General features: G+C 36.9%; 2 protein-coding genes across 4 annotated transcripts; both read left to right on the top strand.

Annotated features, from left to right (window-relative positions):
- Window positions 1-346: 346 nt before the first annotated feature.
- znf143b (zinc finger protein 143b) lies at window positions 347-9,700 on the top strand. 3 transcript variants are annotated; one of them, XM_063004731.1, is made up of 16 exons: window positions 347-382; window positions 3,868-3,983; window positions 4,066-4,158; window positions 4,325-4,408; window positions 4,554-4,634; window positions 4,738-4,922; window positions 5,009-5,077; window positions 5,183-5,299; window positions 6,142-6,217; window positions 6,317-6,442; window positions 6,543-6,722; window positions 6,831-7,058; window positions 7,369-7,502; window positions 8,211-8,366; window positions 8,518-8,661; window positions 9,345-9,700. In XM_063004731.1, exons 2-16 carry the CDS (start codon window positions 3,875-3,877, stop codon window positions 9,426-9,428), a joined length of 1,866 nt encoding a protein of 621 aa, XP_062860801.1. In that variant the 5' UTR covers window positions 347-382; window positions 3,868-3,874; the 3' UTR covers window positions 9,429-9,700. The 3 variants fall into 3 exon arrangements, with proteins under 3 accessions (XP_062860801.1, XP_062860800.1, XP_062860802.1); XM_063004730.1 differs by lacking the exon at window positions 347-382 and adding an exon at window positions 2,700-3,491; XM_063004732.1 differs by lacking the exons at window positions 347-382; window positions 3,868-3,983 and having other exon boundaries at window positions 4,140-4,158; window positions 4,329-4,408.
- Window positions 9,701-11,371: 1,671 nt separating this feature from the next.
- On the top strand, window positions 11,372-18,145 carry wee1 (WEE1 G2 checkpoint kinase). The gene is made up of 10 exons (XM_063004733.1): window positions 11,372-11,857; window positions 12,658-12,857; window positions 13,692-13,758; window positions 13,894-14,066; window positions 14,187-14,455; window positions 14,565-14,654; window positions 14,750-14,835; window positions 15,051-15,221; window positions 15,359-15,504; window positions 16,930-18,145. The coding sequence occupies exons 1-10, from the start codon at window positions 11,372-11,374 to the stop codon at window positions 17,084-17,086; spliced, it is 1,845 nt and encodes a 614-aa protein (XP_062860803.1). The 3' UTR covers window positions 17,087-18,145.
- Window positions 18,146-23,472: the final 5,327 nt, after the last annotated feature.

Genomic DNA, 23,472 nt, shown 5'->3' on the forward strand with positions numbered 1-23,472 from the left:
CGCTTCTTAAACACGATCAACTTTTTGTTGTTTACTAATCATGTACGCCGTGTTGTGTTTCTCTAAATCCAGCCGTACTGTAGCGTGAACACTTTATTCAGTGATCTAACACATACAGCCTCATTAATTAGATAAACGCTGGTATTGTTTATCAGTGGTTCAACGAGCGCAGAATAGCGTTATCATGGTGCCCCTGAACCTGAATACAGCCTTAACGCATGTTGAAGTTAACGAGCCAATCGAGTTAAGCTTACTGTGTGACTAGCCCGCCCTCTGGCAGCACTGTTGGGTTATTCATGTTCCGTGGTTGTGTTCTGGGTAAAGCGTTTCCTGCCCTGATGCATGGCGGTCGAACGAAGGGATTGTTGGAAATTTTTCGGAGGTTAGTATATAAAAGTGTTTTTACCCAGCGTGCCTTATTTCCTCTGTCGCTGCACAGAGGAGCTATCTGCCTATGGGAATGTTGGAGATGCTCAGGATGAGCGCTGAACGCAATAAAACAAATTAAACACACCGGAAAACAATGTTTTATTTATTAGAGGCAATTCGACGCTGCGTACTTAACCGTTACAACGTTCTGAACCTTCCTGTTGTGTTTTGCGTGGTAACGCAGCGCTAGCTAGCATCTCACACTGGCTTTACGCTTATTATTATTGTTCATTATAATGCATTATTATTTTGAACACATAATTGTGTTGTATATTAAAATACATTATATGTACTCTGTAATTATTACATAAGTTTTATGTAACCGTTTGTAATTTCGACCTATTTGCTAGCATGTCAAGTTAGCTTAGCCAGCTAACAGGCTAACTTACAAGTTCCACACTAGCATACTAAATAGTGTGTTAGAGTAGTACAACACTAATATTGTTTGTACCGTCCTGGCATACTGTTTAATTTAGTAGTATGCGAATTAGCTCTCTACAAGCTAACCCCTTTGTAGCCTGACCGGTTCGGCTAACCGCTTAGCTCTTCAGCTACACGTCTAAACCTTTTATTTAGTTTTTCAGTCCCAATGTATTCGTTGTTCTCATTATTATAAAGATACTTCATGTTGAGAAGCTGGTATTTCAAAGCTATACTAAACACAACCACGTGGTAAAGACGTTCTTATAACCAGTTCGTCTGACATTTTCAACTTATGAGGTTGGAACGTCGAAATAAAACACTTAACGTTATACAGGATGTTTCACAAAGTTTCTGTTCGCACAGTATTTAGAAAACCCTTAATCCTTGTTATTCATGTCTTGTTTGTTAATAAAAGTACCCAAGTGTAACCATACTTAAGCATACATTGAATGTATGGTAATTACATAAAAATAACAATATATGGTACTACCTTTAATCACAATATATAGATGTATCATTATAGTTACCACCACCTCTAGTTAAGTGTAACATGATACATCATCTTGTCTAACTTGAATTTCTGAATTGAATTGGTTGTGATTTGATATAAAATAGACAGGATATTGACTAGTTGTAAGGTAACTTATATGAGTGTAAGTTATGTATATTTGAGTCCAGACTATTCACATCATGTGTGATGATTGTGTTTGCTGGGAAGTAACTTTTTAGGCATTCCTATTTGTACATTTATTTTATTTGCTGTCAATTCAGTATTTGCCTAATTGTTTTAGGACGATACAGTGGCTCGGTGGGTAGCACTGTCGCCTCACAGCAAGAAGGTCCTGGGTCCTTTCTGTGTGGACTTCTCCCCTTGTCTGTGTGGGTTTTCACGGGAGCTCTGGTTTCCTCACACAGTACAAAAACATGCAAGTCGGGTGAATTGGAGATACAAAATTGTCCATGACTGTGTTGAAGACTTAAACTGATGAATCTTGTGTAACCAGTGATTACATGTCCTGTCATGAATGTATCCAAGGTGTGTAAAACATGACGGTAAAATCCAAATAAATAATCGCTGTAAGCAGCTGTTTAAGGCCAATGTTTTATATGGTCACTTGTGTTTGCCAGACCTGGAGAAGTCTTGAAATACTATTAAATACAGTATGTTTTAGAACAGGCATAATATTTTTTAATGGCTTCAGCAAGTAGTATGTCCATTTGAAGTGTTATTTTCTGTTACTGTTTTTACAAACTGTTTAGAGCGTAGTTTGTGACAGTCTCTCTCAACAAATCTCACACATGTAAGCCAACCTTAAATTACAGAAAGAATTTAGGTCATGAGCTCCGGTTTTCTCACACACGTCGAAGACATGTAAGTTAAGTGAACTGGAGATTCGAAATTGCCTGTGGCAGTGTTTGACAACGACAAACAAAACTGAGTGATGCTCAATGCCTTAATCGAGATTACTTTTGCATGAATGGATAATACATTTGGTTTACAGCACGGATATAAGAGCGTATCTACACTGTACAACCAAGTCTCTTAACCAAACACACATCTTAGTTGTAAGAGAAAGTATATTACCTTTATTACCCTTCCCATTATTAATTTACTGTTTATTTATTATGTTCTTGCTCAGGACAATTTATTTTTATTACTACAGTTTACTTTTTCTTTTTTTGGTTCGGTTAATTTGAGTAATTAGTTTAGTTTTATTATATTAAGTTTTATAACATTAAAACACTCACTTATTTTTACAATGTGTAGTCGTGAAGAATGCTGTGGCAAAATGAATGAACGAAAGATGGTCTTCAAAATAAATATTACATTTGCACCCTTAAGACTTGCTAAATTTTACAATTTTTTAATGTTCTTAAAGAACTGGACAATTACTGAAAGCCAGTAGTACAGAAATGTCAGTGGGCATGATGGTAATGTTGCAGAAACAACCATAAAGATTTTATCAATATGTAGCTAAGTATTTAGCAGCCTGTCCTAAAACCTAGCATGATTTTTATCTGATTTATTTCAAATAATGAAAAACACCAATATTTTTTAGCTGATGTACACAGATACTGTTAATATGAATTCATAAAGCACCGTTTAGTCTGAACCTTTAAGCTTAGATTCCTGCTCTGTTTGGGATCATTGTTCTGTTCAAATGTCCAAGCTTCAGCTTCCTCACAAAAGGCATGACTGTTTCTTTTAGGATTTTCTGATATTAGATCGAATCCATCTTGCTCCTCACATACGGCAGGTTTCCAGTGCCAGAGGAAGCATCTCTGAGTCACCACCATGCTTCACCGCAGATGGGGTGTTCTTTTTAGTGTATGCTTCATTCTTTCTCCTCCAGACATACAGCTGATCGCCAAACAAAATAGAATCCCAAAACTTATGTGGCATATTTATATGGTTTTGGGCATATTGGAGCCAGCTATTCATGTGCTTTTGGGTCAGTAGAGGTACTGTATATGTATGGGAGTTCAGGCATGAAGAATTTTGGCTTTTAGTATGCTCCTAAATGTGCAAACCTGTTATATAGGGTATGTATTACAATTTGTGTATATATTGGGGTGTGCTACAAACTACAAAGTCTTAAGCAGATCAGAGAGCACACGGAAACAATACTTTTTATAAGGTAAGAAAAATGGGAAAATAAACAACTGGCAGAAGTTACTAAATTGTGATATATATATATATATACATACATACATACAGTATATATATATATATATATATATATATATATATATATACGTATATATATATATAATATAAATGTTTTTATATAAATAAATATAAACAATTGCTTACTGAATTGTGAGTTGCAACCTTAAAATAAAAAGTTGCGATCTAATAAACCAATGTCACTTAAAAACCCGAACTAATTAAAGCCAAATAAACTAAATTAATTAGAGGAAATTCTTATCTGTTGGTTTTATGTATATAAGCAAAAATATTTTTTTGTATATGTGCATAATGGTGGCGGTATGTTGGCTGATTCCTTTTTACAGGTAGACCATGCTCTTAGCCCAGGTAAATCGGAACACCCAAAGCATGGAGTACCAAAGCATTGATGGTGATCCACAGCAAGTTACCCTTTGCCTGACTGAGGCTGTAACAGTTGGAGGTAAGCCAACTTACTAAATTTACTTTAATTTTAATTTACTTTCCTGTTCATGCCTATTACAAACATTTTTTTTGCCTTACAGACAGTGACCATATGGAGGCTCTGGACACTGTTAGTTTGCAGGCTGTGACACTGGTAGATGGCTCCACTGCATACATACAACACAGCCCTAAAGGTACAGAGATAGTAATTAATAATTAAACATCAGAGTAAAATTGATAACCCAAAACTTTATTTGAGGGCCATTTAATGTTTTGTTTTAAAGGTTTGTATTAATCAGAATAATTCACTGTAATTTAGGCTGAATCTGGCAACCTTTTTGCATGTTTTTGTTGCTAAAGATAGCAAGATAATGGAGGGCCAGGTGATTCAGTTGGAGGATGGATCTGCTGCCTATGTGCAACACCTACCAATGACAAAATCAGGTACCTCATTTTTTTTATCACATGCTCAATCTTTTTGACCACTCATTGACCTTTTTTCATACTTTTGGTGTAAGCAGTTGTACACAAAAGCTCCGCAGTTTTTGAAAAAAAGGGATCAGTGACTTAAACCTATTGTACTTTTCAGCCGGAGAAGGACTAAGATTAGAGGATGGCCAAACTGTGCAGCTGGAAGATGGAACAACTGCATATATTCATGCACCCAAAGGTATTTTAGTCCCACTAGTTGTAGTTTTAACAGGAAACATACCATACATAATACTTTATTGTGTTTTTAATTTACACTGTATAACAAATGTGTGTGTTTCCAGAGATGTATGATCAGACTGGTATACAGGCTGTCCAGCTGGATGATGGCACCACTGCCTACATCCAGCACATGCCTCAGTCAAACACCATACTGGCCATTCAGGCAGATGGCACAGTAGCAGACCTGCAGGCAGAGGGTACTATTGACCCTGACACCATCAGTGTGCTGGAACAGTATTCTACCAAGGTTCAAATTCCCCTTTCCCAGCCCCAATATATGGCATTCTAAATAAAGTGGAGCAGCTAAACTTAGCTATACAATTACTTTTTCAGATGGAAGGTTCAGAATGTGGTGCAGGTCTGATTGGTAGAGCTGATGCTGATGGCAGTGTGCACATGCAGGTGCAGTCTTCTCTTTTTATACTTAGTTTTCCATGTGCATTACTGTTTCTTAGTATCTGGTCTAAATTATTTTGGTTTTTGTCTGACTAGCATATTTTGTGTTAGATTGTACTCCAGGGTCAAGACAACAGATCTCCCAGAGTGCAGCATATTGGAGAAAAGGCTTTCCGCTGTGATCATGAGGGCTGTGGAAAGCTCTATACCACAGCGCACCATTTAAAGGTAGAAATACTATTACAGTTTGTCTGGATTCGTTTTACTTGTGGGTTTACTTGATTGCTGCCTGAATTAAAAATTATGAACCTTAAAAAGGAATTTTTTTATAACATCATACCAAATAATAATAATAAAAATCCTAGACATCTATATTTTATGTATAATTTTATAATAATTGTAAACCACTAACAGGTGGCTTTTATTATTACTATAAGACTACAAAATAGAAATTGAGCTCTTAGGCCAGCTAAGCTTATAAGCTTAAACATGCATACAAATCATACAAAGCACTCGGGTGGCGCAGCTGTGATAAACTGGCACCCTGTTCAGGGTGTTCCCACTTTGTGCCTATTGATTCCTGGTTGATGAAAATAAAAAAATATTGAAATTAAACAAACCACACAGCGGATACTTATTTAGCCTGGTGGAACCAGACTCAGTGGAACCCTGACCAAGATAAAGTGGTTGATTGTAGAAAAATACATAGAGAGCCTTGTTTTCTTCAATTTTATTTCAGTGTAGTGTACCTATTTCAACAATATGCGGATTTCTCCTTTTAGGTTTCATCTGGGTACTGTGGTTTCCTCTAGTTTCCTTAAACATATCATTATTTGAATTGGGTGCTCTTAATTGCCCCTAGGTGTAAATGAGTGAATGGGTGAGGTGTAATGCGATATGATGGATTGCCCAGGGTGTGTTTCTGTCTTACCTAAATGCAATATTAGTTAGTTAAATGAAAAAGATAAATAAATTACTGATTTACATGCTAATTTACAAGGGTATTTACATTTCATGTAATGCAGTTAATTAATCTTTTCTTTGACTTGATTTCTGTTTTGCATGCAAAGGTACATGAAAGATCGCATACAGGGGATAAACCGTATAGATGTGATCATATGGGCTGCGGAAAAATGTTTGCTACAGGTACAATTTTACATTCAGATATACTGTACTTACTGTACCTAGTACATAATTAGTATATGCTCTTAGCTATGTGTGTCTGAATCATTTTTAATTCTTCAGGTTATGGCCTTAAGAGTCATGTTCGAACACACACTGGTGAAAAACCATACCGCTGTCAGGAGCTCAACTGCCTTAAGTCTTTCAAGACATCTGGAGACCTACAAAAACACACCCGAACACACACGGGTGTGTAATCTGTTATTAACTCGCTTTACAGTAATGCCAGTGTTTGGTTATGTTGTAAAGGTGTTGGTTGTTAAAGCTTTCTACATGATTGTACTTGTAGGCGAGAAGCCTTTTAAATGCCCCTTTGAAGGTTGTGGGAGATCTTTCACCACTTCAAATATCCGTAAGGTTCACATCCGAACACACACTGGTGAACGGCCATACTACTGCTCTGAACCCAACTGTGGAAGGGCTTTTGCCAGTGCCACAAACTACAAAAACCACATGAGAATCCACACTGGTACCTACTTTTTCCTAACCAATAAACATATGAAATATGAAAGCAAAAATTAGTTTTGGGGAGACCCCCTTATGTGACAGTAAGTTTCATTTTTGATTGCATCTATAGGAGAGAAGCCGTATGTCTGCACTGTACCTGGCTGTGATAAGCGCTTTACTGAATACTCCAGTCTCTACAAGCATCATGTGGTCCATACTCCCTGCAAGCCCTACACCTGTAACCACTGTGGGAAGACCTACAAGCAGATCTCCACTTTAGCCATGCACAAACGCACAGCTCACAATGACACGGAGCCTATTGAGGAGGAGCAAGAGGGCTACTTTGAACCACCTGCAGGTCAGTACACACAAAATTATTAACAAAAGCAGCAGATAAAGTTTGCTGGCAACATAAAATTTTTAAACAAAAAACGTTTTTTTTTTTTTTTTTTTTTGTGATGCCATTGAACGTTGCCTGTGTACGATTTCAGGGGGCTCATTCATTTAAAAATGTTTTCCAAGTAATCATTTTTGGGACTCCCATAAATGCTTATGGCCCCTGCCTGTTCTGTCCTGTATTAATGCCTCTAAAGGACTTGAACACGTTTCTATTTTTCTTTTCATTAATGCAATTTTTATCAGACTTGACTTGTAAATGTCTTGTTTAGATGCCATTGATGACCCCGGGTTAACGTTTACCCCTGCTGTGGAGGAGGAAGATGGTGGATCAGAGCAGGTTTCATCAGGATCTGAGATGATGAGTCAACATATAGCACTCATATCTCATGATGGCACACAGCAGGTAAGTCATTTTTAAAATGCTGGAATTAAACCTACTTTTATTAATTAAAATATTCAGCTATTGCTTTGTTATTTATATATATATATATATATATTATATATATATATATATATATATATATATTAAAAAAATCCCCTTTGGTTACTCAATCAACCAATTAACACAGTTCAGTTAGTAAGCTTACCATTAAGGTTAAGCAGTCACAATTTTTTTAAATAAATTACATTTAAAATGATTCGATTAATAAATTTAACACTCTTTTGGTAAGTGCATGATGTGTAAGATCATCTGTCCATGAGCTAAAGCAATGGCATAATTGGGTTATACAGTCCATGCGTTTAGGGTGATGTTTGCATTTACATTTGCTGCATTTAGCAGATACTTTTAGCCAAAGCAACTTACAATTATGACTTAATACATAACTTGAGCAAACGAGAATTAAGGGCCTTGATCAGGGGCCTAACAGTGGCAACTTGTTGGTGGTGGGGCTTAAACCAGCAACCTTAACTGCTGAGCAACCACTGACCTATGTAATATGAGGGGTAATGCTTTTTTACAAAATTTACAAAAAGTTTCCTTTTTGTATTTTTTCTGTTTAGTGATCTTCAAACATTCAGTGTAACAAATATGCAATAACACATTCATAAGTGGGCACTGACTTTTTACAGCATTGTTTATCTGATATTCACTAATGCACTGTTCATTTAGGTTCTATCTCAGGCAGATGTTCAAGCACTGAGTGGCACAATAACAATGGTAACGCAAGAAGGAACCACAATTACTATTCCTGCCCATGAAGCAATGTTATCTTCTGGAGAAGCTCATTCTGTCACTATGGTTTCAGCAGATGGCACAGAAGGACAGGTAAGGGCTTACATTTTGCTGCATTTAAATAATTACAGTGCATGTCATTTATTTCTGTAATACTTTTAGTTAGTCCTAGTTTCACCAAGATTAGTGCACAGGTGCTATGCACTGTTTGTTTGATTTGTCTGTGTGTTTGTTTGTGTTCTAGGTGGCTATTGTGACGCCCGATCTGTCTTTGTACCAGACTGAAGAGGGAGAGCTGGTACAGGAGCAGCAGCAGTCGGTGGTATCCACCAGCTCACACCCAGTTACTTTGCTGGCTACTTCCAATGGCACACACATTGCAGTGCAGGTACGTAAACACACAGGGTTCAGTTGAGTTCTAATAATATTTACAAAGTCTTAAAGCAATTTTGCTATAAACCACTTAAGTTTATGTTAGGGATGGGCTAGTGTAATAATCAGTCTGTATGCTAAAACCTAAGATCTTTGTTTAGAGTGGAGTCTTCATGGTGTGTGGCCGTGGGAAGTAAAGTAGATTTAACTGAAATACTGTTGTAGTTTTGTGTGGCTTCATGACTAGAAATGCCACAGTCAATTTTGTTTTACTATTTACAAATTGTTTCATCAAACAATTCATTTTCAAACTGATCTGTCAATTTACATCTGACTAAAAAGGCCAACTACTAATTGGTCACTAAAGGATGAAGTCAAAGTATGTAAAATATGCTTCATATAATAATGGGTAGGGCATTACAACAAATTTTTTTTTTTTATTTGGTTGCAAACCAAAGACAAAAATGGAAAATGAGCGATGTTGCTATCCTTTGGTTAAAGCTGTTGCTGGTATTACAGTAATACCACAATTAACTCTAAACCTATGCTAGTTTTTCTAGACAACCTAAAAAACTTGGGAGTTAAGATTTATTAAAAGTAGAATGGTTTTCATCAGAGAACATTAAATATTTACAGTTCAATATTGCATGTAAATTAAATGTATTTTAACCTAAGGACTGCTGTCTCTTTGTTCTGTAGCTGAGTGATCAGCCCTCACTAGAAGAGGCCATCAGAATTGCATCAAGAATACAACAAGGCGAAACACCAGGCCTGGATGATTAAAGCATGATCTTTAATTAAGCACCATCATCTTATGTAAATTTGTGTGTGGGCGTGTGTGCTTGCAGTGAACAACTGAGAGAGTCAAGTATCCAAAAATTGTTTGTAATGCTAGAATCCTGATTGCTCTGTTTCAAGAGGACTTAAGATATTTTTGTGCAAATTTATGTAAATAGGAATGTTTTCAAACTGGAGTTTTTGCTGTAAATATTTATTTGATTCTTCTATTCAATACTTGACTTTTTAGGCTCTTAATAAACGAAATGCAAGCATTATTCAGTTTGTTGGTGTGCATTATTTGTCTACCAGATGTTTAAACTTACAGGCAGATAACACTGTTGATTGGAGAGGAAAATTAATTTTCAAATTATAGACTGTTGGTACAGTATGTACAGTGGGGCATTTTTAAGTACACCTTATTGGTAGAGACTGTTTTAGCATGCATAATTTTAACAAATTATAAATGAAACAAAAACCTATTTCATTTTAGAGAACAATTACACGGATTACTAAGACTTAAAATGCACTTTGTTTATTTAATATGCCTTTGCAATTTTATTTCGAAATAAGTACTGGATGGGATTCATTAAAAGCTCTTCTATATGAATTAGTATGTAACTGAAAGAATGAGTGAAAACCCAAATTAAAAATACTTCAAAGTAAAGCCTTTGATCAATTGAAAAGAAGACGTTAAAACTGTCGCTGGAAGAGTCGATTCTTTGATTTCAGGCATTGGGGGAATTAGGAGTCGATTCTTTGATGGGGAAGTAAGGAGTCGAGTCTAAAGTTTAGAATGAAATCGAAGAAACTTAAAACGCCTCGCAAAAGGCTTCACTTTTAGTAGTCTGCTGTTAGTAGCATTATAACTTTTTTACTTTGAAGAGAAATAGGCAACAAAAACTCCAAAAAGAAATTTTTTTTTGTAAAAGCGAAAAACAAAGTGAGAAAAACAACGTGGTTTCCTACGAAACAATAATGCCATTCATATGGAGTTATTCATGTGTGAAGATGATTTTTTATGCTATACTCCATACTTCATTAATACTATACGTTTTAATTTAAACGATCTCCTTGCTTTGTTGTTGTCTCCTAAAATGGATTTCACGCATTAATGAACTCTGAATCCAGAAACTGAGTCGACTCCAACTTGTGTGGAATCAAACAAAGATCAAAGCGCTTCGTTCGCGCCAATCGAAAAGCAGCAAGGCTGAAAAGCCGTATCGATGACGTAGGCGGTCCGGGTCAGCCCAGCTTTCAAACTTGGAGCTCGACGCTGATTGGATAGCGGTGAGTCATTTGACCAACGGTCGCGGGAAGGCTGTGAACACGCACGCACGCTTGTTGTCGGTGGGAGGAGTGGTTCTTCTTTCAAACTACTTTTGTAAACAAATTGGCTTTATTGGGCGTAATTCTAATAGTTAGGCGAATTTTGTTGCTTTTTGAGTTTGACACATTCGTGTTGCGGTGGCTTTTCGTGAATATTAGAGTTTTATTGTTGGTTAAATCTAATCTCATTTTGACCACGGAGACGCTGGGAAGGAGAGGCCATTTTTTCCTCTAAACTTGGTCGCTTTGCTTCTTGTCGGTATCGAGTGAATTTATCGGTAAGAATTTGCTCATATGACTCACAAATACGGTGTTTGACTGACCGCATCGTCGGAATTCTACAAACGAGAACATACTGGATTAATTGTTTATTCAAGTGACGAAGAATAAGTTCAGTAACTAGCTGTAGTGGTCTAGTCCCCACGGCGGAGCTCGTAGTCACGTGGTACAGACTAGAGCTGGTCTGTTGGATAACTAGACATGTTTTGCTTCATGTTCGCTGTCTGATAATCAGTCGACTTGGCTAACTGTTTAAGGCCAGATTTAATCTAGTTTTCAACCGCTTTTGACGTACATTACAATTCTAACACTTTAAAATAGGTGATTTTTCGGACAAGAAGATGAGTTTCGGCTGCCGGCGAAACAACTTCTCTCCAAACATCCGGCCCATCCGACATAAACTGCAGTTTTCCAACAGTGATGGAGAGGACGACAGTATCGAGGAGGCGAACAGCAGTGCAGGAGCAGAATCTGGATTTACTGAGCTGGATTCTCCTTTATCGATGAGGCGCAGCAGTACTGATAAGAGACCGGACGATCTGAACAGCAGTCCGCTCAGTCGCACCAGGGAGGAGGAGGAGGAGGAGGACCTGGAGTCCTGGGATGAGGAAGGTTTCGGCTCTCCGTCTCATCTAAAACCGAGCTTTTTCCCCAAAAACTCTCCGAGGAAAAGTCCTCGTAATGTTTCTTGCGACAGCTCACCAGAAAGGACATGTCTTGTTGATAATATGGAGGGATCAAGCTCCCCGGTCCCGGACTGTCCTGACACACCACCACATAAAACCTTCAGAAAACTTCGGCTCTTCGATACTCCTCACACCCCCAAGGTTTGTATTATCTTTTAAACTTTGCTTCATATTAAATACAATAACTTATTCAGACTGAAACGATATTATCGTTTATATTGATCATATTTACAAATTTAGTAAGTCTATTTAACGTAAAACCTGCTGTTTTTGCACTGCATATTTATAAGCTTCTGTTTGTCTATAGCAACCAAAATAATTCCAAAGGCTAATTTATATGATCTTTAAAATATACATAGTGCCATAGTACTGTTTATTATAATGCATCTGATACTATATAACCACACTTTGAATACATAAATAAAAATTAAAAGGGGCAGTGCATTGCTGAAATATGGGCTCAGCAATGTTTACTCTAAAAAACAGAATAACACTGTGTATTTCTAGTCTTAATTAACATATAAATGTAAACCAAAGCAATGATTTTGCAAGACATTAAGTATTATGTATAAACTTAACAGTAAACCAGTTTTGTTGTAAAATATGTGGTGCTATGATGCTTTTAAAGTTAGTGGTGTATCTTGCAATCCATCATTTAAGTAATAACCGGTTGAATGTAAATTCTGTGTGAACCCTATAACTAATGATGGTTATTGAGTGTCTTTCAAACTGTTTTGGTTCAGGTATTAGACTAGTCAGCAGTGACCCAGTTTCTGTACAGTACAGTTGTGTAATGATGAGTCGCATCTGTAATGAATCACCTATTTGATTAGGCAGTCAGACTTTGCTTGTGACACCTACATAAAAAAAAATCTATATGCTTTTATCAAGTACTGATTGTTATGCGAATACACAGTTAATGTTTTGCGTGCCATTTGCAGAGTTTGTTATCGAGGGCGAGAAGTTCTTCAAGCAGACGAGTTGCGCTCTTCAAGAATGTGGATTCCAAAGACAAGGCGAGTCTGGACGGAAGACGAAACCAGACACCTCTGGTCAACATTAACCCCTTCACCCCAGATTCAATCGTCGTCCAGTCATCAACCCAACAAAGAAACAATAGAAAGCGCTCCCACTGGAACGAGTAAGTGTTTGACTAATATTTCACACCCTCTTTGGGCAAATGTGATTCAGTTTCAGTCCTGATTTTAAAAAGTGCATTCCATTAAGTTCTTGGTTAATGAATAATACTTACTTTAAATCTAGAAATAAAATTTTTTTTTTATTAAAGACTGTAAATGGCAACTCGAGAAAACAGTTTAAATATGTGATTATATCCAGAAGTTTAAGGACCTTTATTAAAATAATTCCTCAAAGCTATCCATCAAATTCCTCAAAGTATGCCACGCTTCACTTCAAAATGCATTATATTTGGGTATCAAACCGGTTCGATGATTAATAAATCCGTTTAATACTGCATCAACAAGTTGCTAAGAAATCATCTCGCCACGTGCTTCCTCGTGCTTCAGTGCTTCCCTCTAGTGTCTGATGTAAAATATAACTTTAGCCTCATGTCCTGCATCTACTAAAAGGAGAACAGGCCCCAAAGTGCCTTCATTGCTCAACTACCCTAACAATGAAACATAACAATTCTATGTGAATGCAAAATGCAAAGAAATCTGTACCTGATGGGATCGAACATAAATGACATTTTTAGGAAAACTACTCATTTTAAGATTAAAAAAATTTCTGAAAAGCATTAAATTGAAACATTTGTTGAAATTTTAACCTCTACAGTTTTGATGCACATGTAAACAACATATATATCTGTATCCTAAAACCCCTTTCATGGTTTTAACATCCTTTTTTAATAAGAATGTTTTAAAAAATACAAATGGCACGCCATAGAGATGGCTCTAAATACAGAGCTTATAATGGCGATAAAACTCAACCAACCTTATGTCCTGTGTTTTTGCAGCTTCAGTGGAGAGGACATGGAAGCTAGTGATCCTGAGATCGAAAACGAGATCCTTCCACCGTCAAAGGTATGCATTTTCAGTAGTCTGTCTGGACTGTGTTTCACATTTGTTTAGATTTTTAGTCAAGAATGTGTAAAGTGGTAACACTTGGTTGTTCGTGCACTACCATGGTTGTAATTCTATAAACCTTGTTCCGTTCAGAGACTCACAATGATGGAAAATAACATGATGTCCAGATATGCATCTGAGTTTCACGAGCTTGAGAAGATTGGATCAGGGCAGTTCGGATCCGTGTACAAATGTGTTAAAAGATTAGATGGCTGCATCTATGCTATCAAGCGCTCCAAGAAGCCGCTGGCAGGATCTGTGGATGAGTAAGTTGTTAAATGCAATGTTGCCTTTTTTTGTTACATATCTCAAATATACTTTAAGTGAATAGTTTTTATGATGGTTGTGATGACTTACTAAGTTCTTTCCCCCTCAACCACCCACAGGCAAAATGCTCTTCGAGAGGTTTATGCGCATGCAGTTCTTGGACAGCACCCTCATGTGGTGAGATATTATTCTGCCTGGGCTGAGGATGACCACATGCTGATTCAAAATGAGTACTGCAACGGCGGTACCCTGTCAGATGTAATTGCTGAAAACTACAGACGCATTCACTTTCTGTCTGAGCTGGAGTTAAAGGATCTCTTGCTACAGGTCTCACGTGGGCTCAAGTACATCCATTCCACGGCTCTTGTTCACATGGACATAAAGCCAAGTGAGTTTTTGGTGTTTTTCCTCAGCATTATTTTTCTAGCAGCTGAATTTCTTATATTAAAGGTGTATACGGAGCAGTGTTTGACTTTTTTTCCTGTGTGCTTGTTTAGGTAACATATTCATTTCAAGGAAACCTGTGGTAAGAATTGAAGAATTTGAAGATGAGGATGGTCCCAGCACTGATGTAATTTACAAAATAGGTACAACTACTATCTGCACTTTTCATATTGAGTTCAAGTCTTTTAAATGACAAAGAAATAATTTTTTTTAAATGTGTGTTTTTTTTTATAAATAGGTGATTTGGGTCATGTGACCAGGGTGAACAATCCACAAGTTGAAGAAGGTGACAGTAGATATCTGGCTAATGAAGTCCTTCAGGAGGTAAACAATATCATACATACAGCTGATCTGCACTGTGATTTTTAGATGGGTTATTGTTGTATAGAATCCCTTTGAGCTTTTGTACAACTGGTTAATCGAGTACATGGATTTAATTTCTCCAGGAATAGTAGTAGATATTTAGTAAATGGGATTTTCTTTACTGAACTTCTGAGATTATGAAAGTTCTTTAATATACTGAATATGTTCTTTTTCAGGACTACAGTAACCTCTCAAAAGCAGACATCTTTGCTCTGGCTCTGACTGTTGTTAGTGCCTCAGGAGCTGAGCCACTGCCCACCAATGGAGAGAAATGGCACCAAATCCGGCAAGGAGTTCTACCCTCTATTCCTCAAGTGCTTTCTCAGGAGTTTTTAAGCTTGTTGAAGGTAAATAACTAGTTGTACAACTGTAAAGATAATACATAGCTGTATGTAATAGTATTGCACTTTTTAAAATCTTTACAATACTTTTTTCTTTTTCAAAATTTTAAATATCTGTATACATTTTCTATAATTCCATGCAGCTTATGATACATCCTGACCATGCACAACGACCAACAACCTCAGATCTCATCAGACACCCTGTTCTTCTGACTGCATCCAGAATGAGTGCTGATCAGTTGCGCGTGGAACTGAATGCAGAGAAATTCAAGAATGCACTCCTTCAAAAGTAAGTTATAGATAGCAAAATGGTGTTTTTTGGCTTCTTGTCAGAGCCTGAATTAGGGCTGCAACTAACGATTATTTTAGTAGTCGACTAATCGAAAAAATAGTTGTCAGATTAGTCGACTACTAAAATAATCATTAGTTGCAGCCCTAGTCAACGATTATTTATGTCATACCCTCCATCTCTGCCTTAACATAACAAAACTCTTATGTTATTTAAGTTCCAATATCAAATTAAAGTAATGACCCATGAAACATGAATATGAAACTTAAGCTTGATAATTTAATATAAATGTTTGAAACATTAATACACAATCACAATAAAAAAATTCAATTTAATAAGAAAGCTTTGGACAGCATTAGAAACTGTTATGTTTCAGAAGTTATCACTGGAAATCAAAAACATTTATAACGTCGTTAAGAAACATGTGAATGCTGTCTGAAGACCTCAACCATCTGAGGGGAGCATGAACCTCTTCTCTTCTCATCCACACTCCATTGCTTAGTGCTATTAATAGAAAGAGCAAAAGAGAAAGCTGTATTAATTATCACAAACTGAAGGCTATGTATCATACTTTACTATAAATAGTGTACTGGCTATGCCAACTAAACCATAACAGGTTAAATATCTTAACTGAATTATCTGCTGAGCTAACTAGCTATCATTAAGTGGAGGAGGCTTATTATTTAGAATGAATGCTCATTAACGAGAGCAAAAAATATGGAAGACGAGACAGGATAACGTTAGGCTATAATGTTAAGTTATATAACGTTACTCCTATACATTAGTGATTAACTATTGCACTTAATGCGTTAGCTAGCTAACAAACCTGAAAAATAGCGAACTCTAGCAGGTACTCTAGCATTAACAAACATTAACTACGTTGGTTAAAGCACAAAGCGGTGTAAAAATGTACCTGTCCGGAATAACGCTGGTCATCACGGCTGCAGGGTGCTCGCGTTTCACCGTAGTGCTGGCGTGAAACCACAACTCTGCTTTGTAGCGTCTGCGTTCAGCTCGTTTCTTTGGGTTATTTTGGCTGAAATGCTCCTGAAATTAAGAAAGTTAACTTAAAAAAGTTTTGGTCTCTCTATCCTTGCCTCTCTGTCTTCATAAACTCCCCGCTGCGCCATGGAAGCGATGCTGCGACCCCTGGAGTTCCTTTAGTGCGTTGCAATAATAACGACGCGTCGACAATGAAATTCCACGTCGACAAATTTTTATAGTCGACGTTATCGATTATGTCGACTAATCGTTGCAGCCCTAGCCTGAATGTTACCTAAACTTCTTTGTTGTTTTGCTGACTTTCTTACAAGACACGTGTGTTGTGGGTTAAAATGAAAGAACTGCAATTCCTAAAGTTATGTTTAAAAAAAAAACAACAAGTGTTTTGTGAGATTATTCATTTTTCTTTTTTGTTCCTTTCAGGGAGCTTAAAAAAGCTCAACTCGCCAAAGCCGCAGCAGAGGAGAGAGTTCTCTCCACCGACCGTGTTCTGACCCGTTCCACAATCCAGTCTAGTTCCAGAAGCTCTCGACTCATTGGGAAAAAAATGAACCGCTCTCTGAGCCTCACCATTTACTGAACTGAATCTTATATTAAATAAGAAATGTCTGTATTGTGGATTTCGCATGGAGGCGGTTTTGTCCTAATACCGACTGGACAGCTTGTGTTGTCCCATGACTCTTAGTGCTTATACTGTTTTGATGCAAAGAAGATGGTTTTAAGTTGAACAAAACAATGCTTTTACAGAAGCTAAGGAACTCAGTTTGTACTGGATGTTGACTGATGTTGCATGCTTTTTCTTCTTTTTTTCTCAGTTGGCCCTGCCGATTTTAGTTTTACATATTTTATATGTAGTAATTACTAAAGATAGAAAGATTCATCATATCATTATCACACGATCGTTTCTTTTCTTAGTTTCACAAAAAGGGTCTGCCTGGTTTCTGTCCTAACTCTAGTGTGTAGAGTTGGGTGCAGATAGGGGAATAAATGTGAATTTTTGTAAATGTTCAAGACCTAAGACTTGTGCACCTTACTGCCTGTGAAAATGCCTTATGTTAAGCAATGAAGGTTGCTCCCATGCTTGTGTAGATTACCGTAAAACTAAGCACTTTGGAGGCAATGGGGAACCTGCCAGAAAGTCTGCTGCTATTCATGTTTGTCTATTTCCAATTGTGGTTTGGAAGATTTCATTTAAACTTTTACATTGTAGATTTTTTTTCATCTGAATCAATAATCTTTTTTTGCTATCCAGTAATTTCAGATCCATCTGGAGTTGAGATGTAACATCATTTACAAAAAACGCATGTATGCAATTGTCTGTAGGTGTAGAATTGATCATGTGTACCTAAAATTTAAATTACATTTGGAGAAAATGAAGCTTAATTTAAGTGTTTTCTCCAGCCTAAACTGGAAGCAAAATGACATGCCTTTATACCTTCTGACTTACTGTCTAGCCGTTTGTAGCATTAAAACATTTGTTGAACTCTTCATTTTGGTATACTTTAGTATCCAGTTGACAGTTTTTCTGTCAGTCTGTTGTCATGTATAATTGGGGGACTGTTTAGTTTTCCCTTTCTTAATCTTGTAAAACTATAAAAAATTATTTTGTATGTAAATATGTTCCTTTAATAAATTTTATTCATTCCTCTTCATCAGTGATCTCATGTTAATTACTAGCTGTAATGATGTTTAAAAAAAATTTCACTACCAGCTTTTTAAAAAGTTTTCACTACCAACTTAATAACTAGCTAGCTTAGCAGTTGTAGTAATGGAATGTGCAGTTGCTTATTAGCCTTGTTGATATACTTAGTAATCCACTTCTGAAGGTTAGTTACAATTGCTCAGTCATATTACTTATTGTCCCCAAGCCTACAGTCAAACTATCTGATGTTTTATTTTTAAAGTTCTTTGTTAATCGTTGGTTGGTTTATTTTTGGTAAATGAGTGTAATTTTTACTGAAAATGAGAAGAATCCAACCTTTTAACTGAAGCTAATTAAGGGAAAAATTCCCTTGTTAAAAATCATTCTTTTTCACATAACGTCCTGCATTTTATCCTGTGTTTAACCTACTATTGCCAATGAAACGTAATATTCTTATTCATATCACATCTTAGAAAGTTGAACAATACTGAAGAAGGACCATTTCTTTTTACAGAATCTTTCTAGATTGCTTAAGGTTCTTATGGGCGCTCACCCCTTAAGTTTTCTATTGTTTGTTTGTTTATTAGGATTATGTTTTACACTTTGGTTACATTCATGACAGAAACGGTAGTTATTCATTACACATCAGTTCAAACACAGTTTGGATAATTTTGTATCTCCAATTCACCTCACTTGCATGTCCTTTGGACTGTCGGAGGAAACCCACGCTCACACGGGGAGAACATACAAACTCCACACAGAAAGGACCTACCTGGGGATCGAACCCAGGACCTTCTTGCTGTGAGGCGATAGTGCTACCCACTTAGCCACCGTGCCGCCCAAGTTTTCTATTGTAGTTGGGGAGACCTGGTGACCCCAAGATGCAACAATTTTCCTTAACCTCTTAAGGATTTGTTTTGCCTCTCTTACCATCCTCCACACTGTAGGGGCAAAACAAACCTGGGTTCTCATACATGTCTTTTTTTTGTTTCAGTTGATGTTAATTTTGTTTTAATTTTTGCCCTTATTGAAGATATGGGCTTTCAGTCTTGAGGTTATCTTTTTAAAGCCATTCTCTGTCATATGAAGGTCAACACACTTTTCTTTTTCTCATCTCAAAGCCCTCTCTCTCCTTTGCACAAAGTTTTCTTTTATAAATTTTCCTACCAGTTATTTTATTTTGTTTTAAATATATTTTATATACATTTTTATTATTAATATTTGTTGTTTGCAAAATCTCTTGAATGCTTTTGCAATGTTGTGACCGCTGTCAATAAAAAGAGAGCGAGAGAAAGCGCGCGCGCGAGAGAGAGAGATAGAGAGCGCGCGCACGTGTGAGCGTATGTAGGTCAGTGTCGGGCTGCATCTCCGTCAGTCTGCTGCTGCTGCTGCTCGACATGGCACTGAGGGACGAACTTTTAAAAGCGATATGGCACGCATTCACCTCGCTGGATGTGGACAAAAGTGGCAAAGTATCCAAATCTCAGTTAAAGGTACGAGTTTATCCTAACTTGATAAACTTTTAGTGTCTTTTATTTGTTCTGCCGCTTCATGAACAGGTTTGTCGTGTAAATCACGTCAACTCATTTCTGTCACATTTTAACTGAGCTTCGTGTGTTATTGTCTTTATTTAACTATGATTTTAAGACCAGTTTATTTCTGTTTTAAAGCATTCTACCGCAAAATTGTGACACGGAATATTAAGACCGTGTTGACCACACTAACTCTCGGACGTTAGAAGTGTTGAGTTGTGTGTTGAGTGTGGTTAAAGCTGCAGTGTAAGCAGCTGTGTTTCTTTTACACTGTGGTTTTTGTCAATGCTTAAATGAAGGGCGTGTAGTTTCTAAAGTTTCATTGGCACCAAAGGGAAAGTATACATGAAATGTAGAAGATGTAGAAGATGACTGCTTCTAAATGCAAATTTAAATTTCTACTTAAAAATATACTCACAACTTTGCTAATCATTGGTAATAATGGTGGGGTAGGAGGTCATAAAATGCCATTTGACTTGGTGGCATGGTCATCTAACCCCTCAATGTTTATGATTCACTACAGCTGGTTACACTGTCCACAGGTAATAAGCTTTACATTGAAGAAGAAATCTTTTTAAGAAGAGGCAAGTGAAACAACAATTAAGTCATTTGACCAGAGTATGTGTAAACTCAACAACACTGTACCTGCTGTCAAGCATGGGGGTTGTAGTGTTGTGTTCTGGGACTGTTTTGCTGACAGAAAAAGTAATGAACTACGGAAAGCGGAAAGAAAGCACCACCACAAACACAACCAGGACGTTGAAACTTGGATGCAGTTGTGTTCCAGCAGTACTCCGACCCAAAACACTTGTCAAAACTGGATTTGGATCGGTACTTGGGTCACCATAGTGGTCACCATGCACAACGACCAACAACCTCAGATCTCATCAGACACCCTGTTCTTCTGACTGCATCCAGAATGAGTGCTGATCAGTTGCGCGTGGAACTGAATGCAGAGAAATTCAAGAATGCACTCCTTCAAAAGTAAGTTATAGATAGCAAAATGGTGTTTTTTGGCTTCTTGTCAGAGCCTGAATTAGGGCTGCAACTAACGATTATTTTAGTAGTCGACTAATCGAAAAAATAGTTGCCAGATTAGTCGACTACTAAAATAATCATTAGTTGCAGCCCTAGTCAACGATTATTTATGTCATACCCTCCATCTCTGCCTTAACATAACAAAACTCTTATGTTATTTAAGTTCCAATATCAAATTAAAATAATGACCCATGAAACATGAATATGAAACTTAAGCGTGATAATTTAATATAAATGTTTGAAACATTAATACACAATCACAATAAAAAAAATTCAATTTAATAAGAAAGCTTTGGACGGCATTAGAAACTGTTATGTTTCAGAAGTTATCACTGGAAATCAAAAACATTTATAACGTCGTTAAGAAACATGTGAATGCTGTCTGTGAAGACCTCAACCATCTGAGGGGAGCATGAACCTCTTCTCTTCTCATCCACACTCCATTGCTTAGTGCTATTAATAGAAAGAGCAAAAGAGAAAGCTGTATTAATTATCACAAACTGAAGGCTATGTATCCTAGTTTATTACAGATAGTGTACTGGCTATGCCAACTAAACCATAACAGGTTAAATATCTTAACTGAATTATCTGCTGGGCTAACTAGCTATCATTAAGTGGAGGAGGCTTATTATTTAGAATGAATGCTCATTAACGAGAGCAAAAAATATGGAAGACGAGACAGGATAACGTTAGGCTATAATGTTAAGTTATATAACGTTACTCATATACATTAGTGATTAACTATTGCACTTAATGCGTTAGCTAGCTAACAAACCTGAAAAATAGCGAACTCTAGCAGGTACTCTAGCATTAACAAACATTAACTACGTTGGTTAAAGCACAAAGCGGTGTAAAAATGTACCTGTCCGGAATAACGCTGGTCATCACGGCTGCAGGGTGCTCGCGTTTCACCGTAGTGCTGGCGTGAAACCACAACTCTGCTTTGTAGCGTCTGCGTTCAGCTCGTTTCTTTGGGTTATTTTGGCTGAAATGCTCCTGAAATTAAGAAAGTTAACTTAAAAAAGTTTTGGTCTCTCTATCCTTGCCTCTCTGTCTTCATAAACTCCCCGCTGCGCCATGGAAGCGATGCTGCGACCCCTGGAGTTCCTTTAGTGCGTTGCAATAATAACGACGCGTCGACAATGAAATTCCACGTCGACAAATTTTTATAGTCGACGTTATCGATTATGTCGACTAATCGTTGCAGCCCTAGCCTGAATGTTACCTAAACTTCTTTGTTGTTTTGCTGACTTTCTTACAAGACACGTGTGTTGTGGGTTAAAATGAAAGAACTGCAATTCCTAAAGTTATGTTTAAAAAAAAACAACAAGTGTTTTGTGAGATTATTCATTTTTCTTTTTTGTTCCTTTCAGGGAGCTTAAAAAAGCTCAACTCGCCAAAGCCGCAGCAGAGGAGAGAGTTCTCTCCACCGACCGTGTTCTGACCCGTTCCACAATCCAGTCTAGTTCCAGAAGCTCTCGACTCATTGGGAAAAAAATGAACCGCTCTCTGAGCCTCACCATTTACTGAACTGAATCTTATATTAAATAAGAAATGTCTGTATTGTGGATTTCGCATGGAGGCGGTTTTGTCCTAATACCGACTGGACAGCTTGTGTTGTCCCATGACTCTTAGTGCTTATACTGTTTTGATGCAAAGAAGATGGTTTTAAGTTGAACAAAACAATGCTTTTACAGAAGCTAAGGAACTCAGTTTGTACTGGATGTTGACTGATGTTGCATGCTTTTTCTTCTTTTTTTCTCAGTTGGCCCTGCCGATTTTAGTTTTACATATTTTATATGTAGTAATTACTAAAGATAGAAAGATTCATCATATCATTATCACACGATCGTTTCTTTTCTTAGTTTCACAAAAAGGGTCTGCCTGGTTTCTGTCCTAACTCTAGTGTGTAGAGTTGGGTGCAGATAGGGGAATAAATGTGAATTTTTGTAAATGTTCAAGACCTAAGACTTGTGCACCTTACTGCCTGTGAAAATGCCTTATGTTAAGCAATGAAGGTTGCTCCCATGCTTGTGTAGATTACCGTAAAACTAAGCACTTTGGAGGCAATGGGGAACCTGCCAGAAAGTCTGCTGCTATTCATGTTTGTCTATTTCCAATTGTGGTTTGGAAGATTTCATTTAAACTTTTACATTGTAGATTTTTTTTCATCTGAATCAATAATCTTTTTTTGCTATCCAGTAATTTCAGATCCATCTGGAGTTGAGATGTAACATCATTTACAAAAAACGCATGTATGCAATTGTCTGTAGGTGTAGAATTGATCATGTGTACCTAAAATTTAAATTACATTTGGAGAAAATGAAGCTTAATTTAAGTGTTTTCTCCAGCCTAAACTGGAAGCAAAATGACATGCCTTTATACCTTCTGACTTACTGTCTAGCCGTTTGTAGCATTAAAACATTTGTTGAACTCTTCATTTTGGTATACTTTAGTATCCAGTTGACAGTTTTTCTGTCAGTCTGTTGTCATGTATAATTGGGGAACTGTTTAGTTTTCCCTTTCTTAATCTTGTAAAACTATAAAAAATTATTTTGTATGTAAATATGTTCCTTTAATAAATTTTATTCATTCCTCTTCATCAGTGATCTCATGTTAATTACTAGCTGTAATGATGTTTAAAAAAAATTTCACTACCAGCTTTTTAAAAAGTTTTCACTACCAACTTAATAACTAGCTAGCTTAGCAGTTGTAGTAATGGAATGTGCAGTTGCTTATTAGCCTTGTTGATAT

This window comes from Trichomycterus rosablanca, chromosome 11 (assembly GCF_030014385.1).
Source record: "Trichomycterus rosablanca isolate fTriRos1 chromosome 11, fTriRos1.hap1, whole genome shotgun sequence".
NCBI classification, from domain to species: Eukaryota; Metazoa; Chordata; class Actinopteri; order Siluriformes; family Trichomycteridae; genus Trichomycterus; species Trichomycterus rosablanca.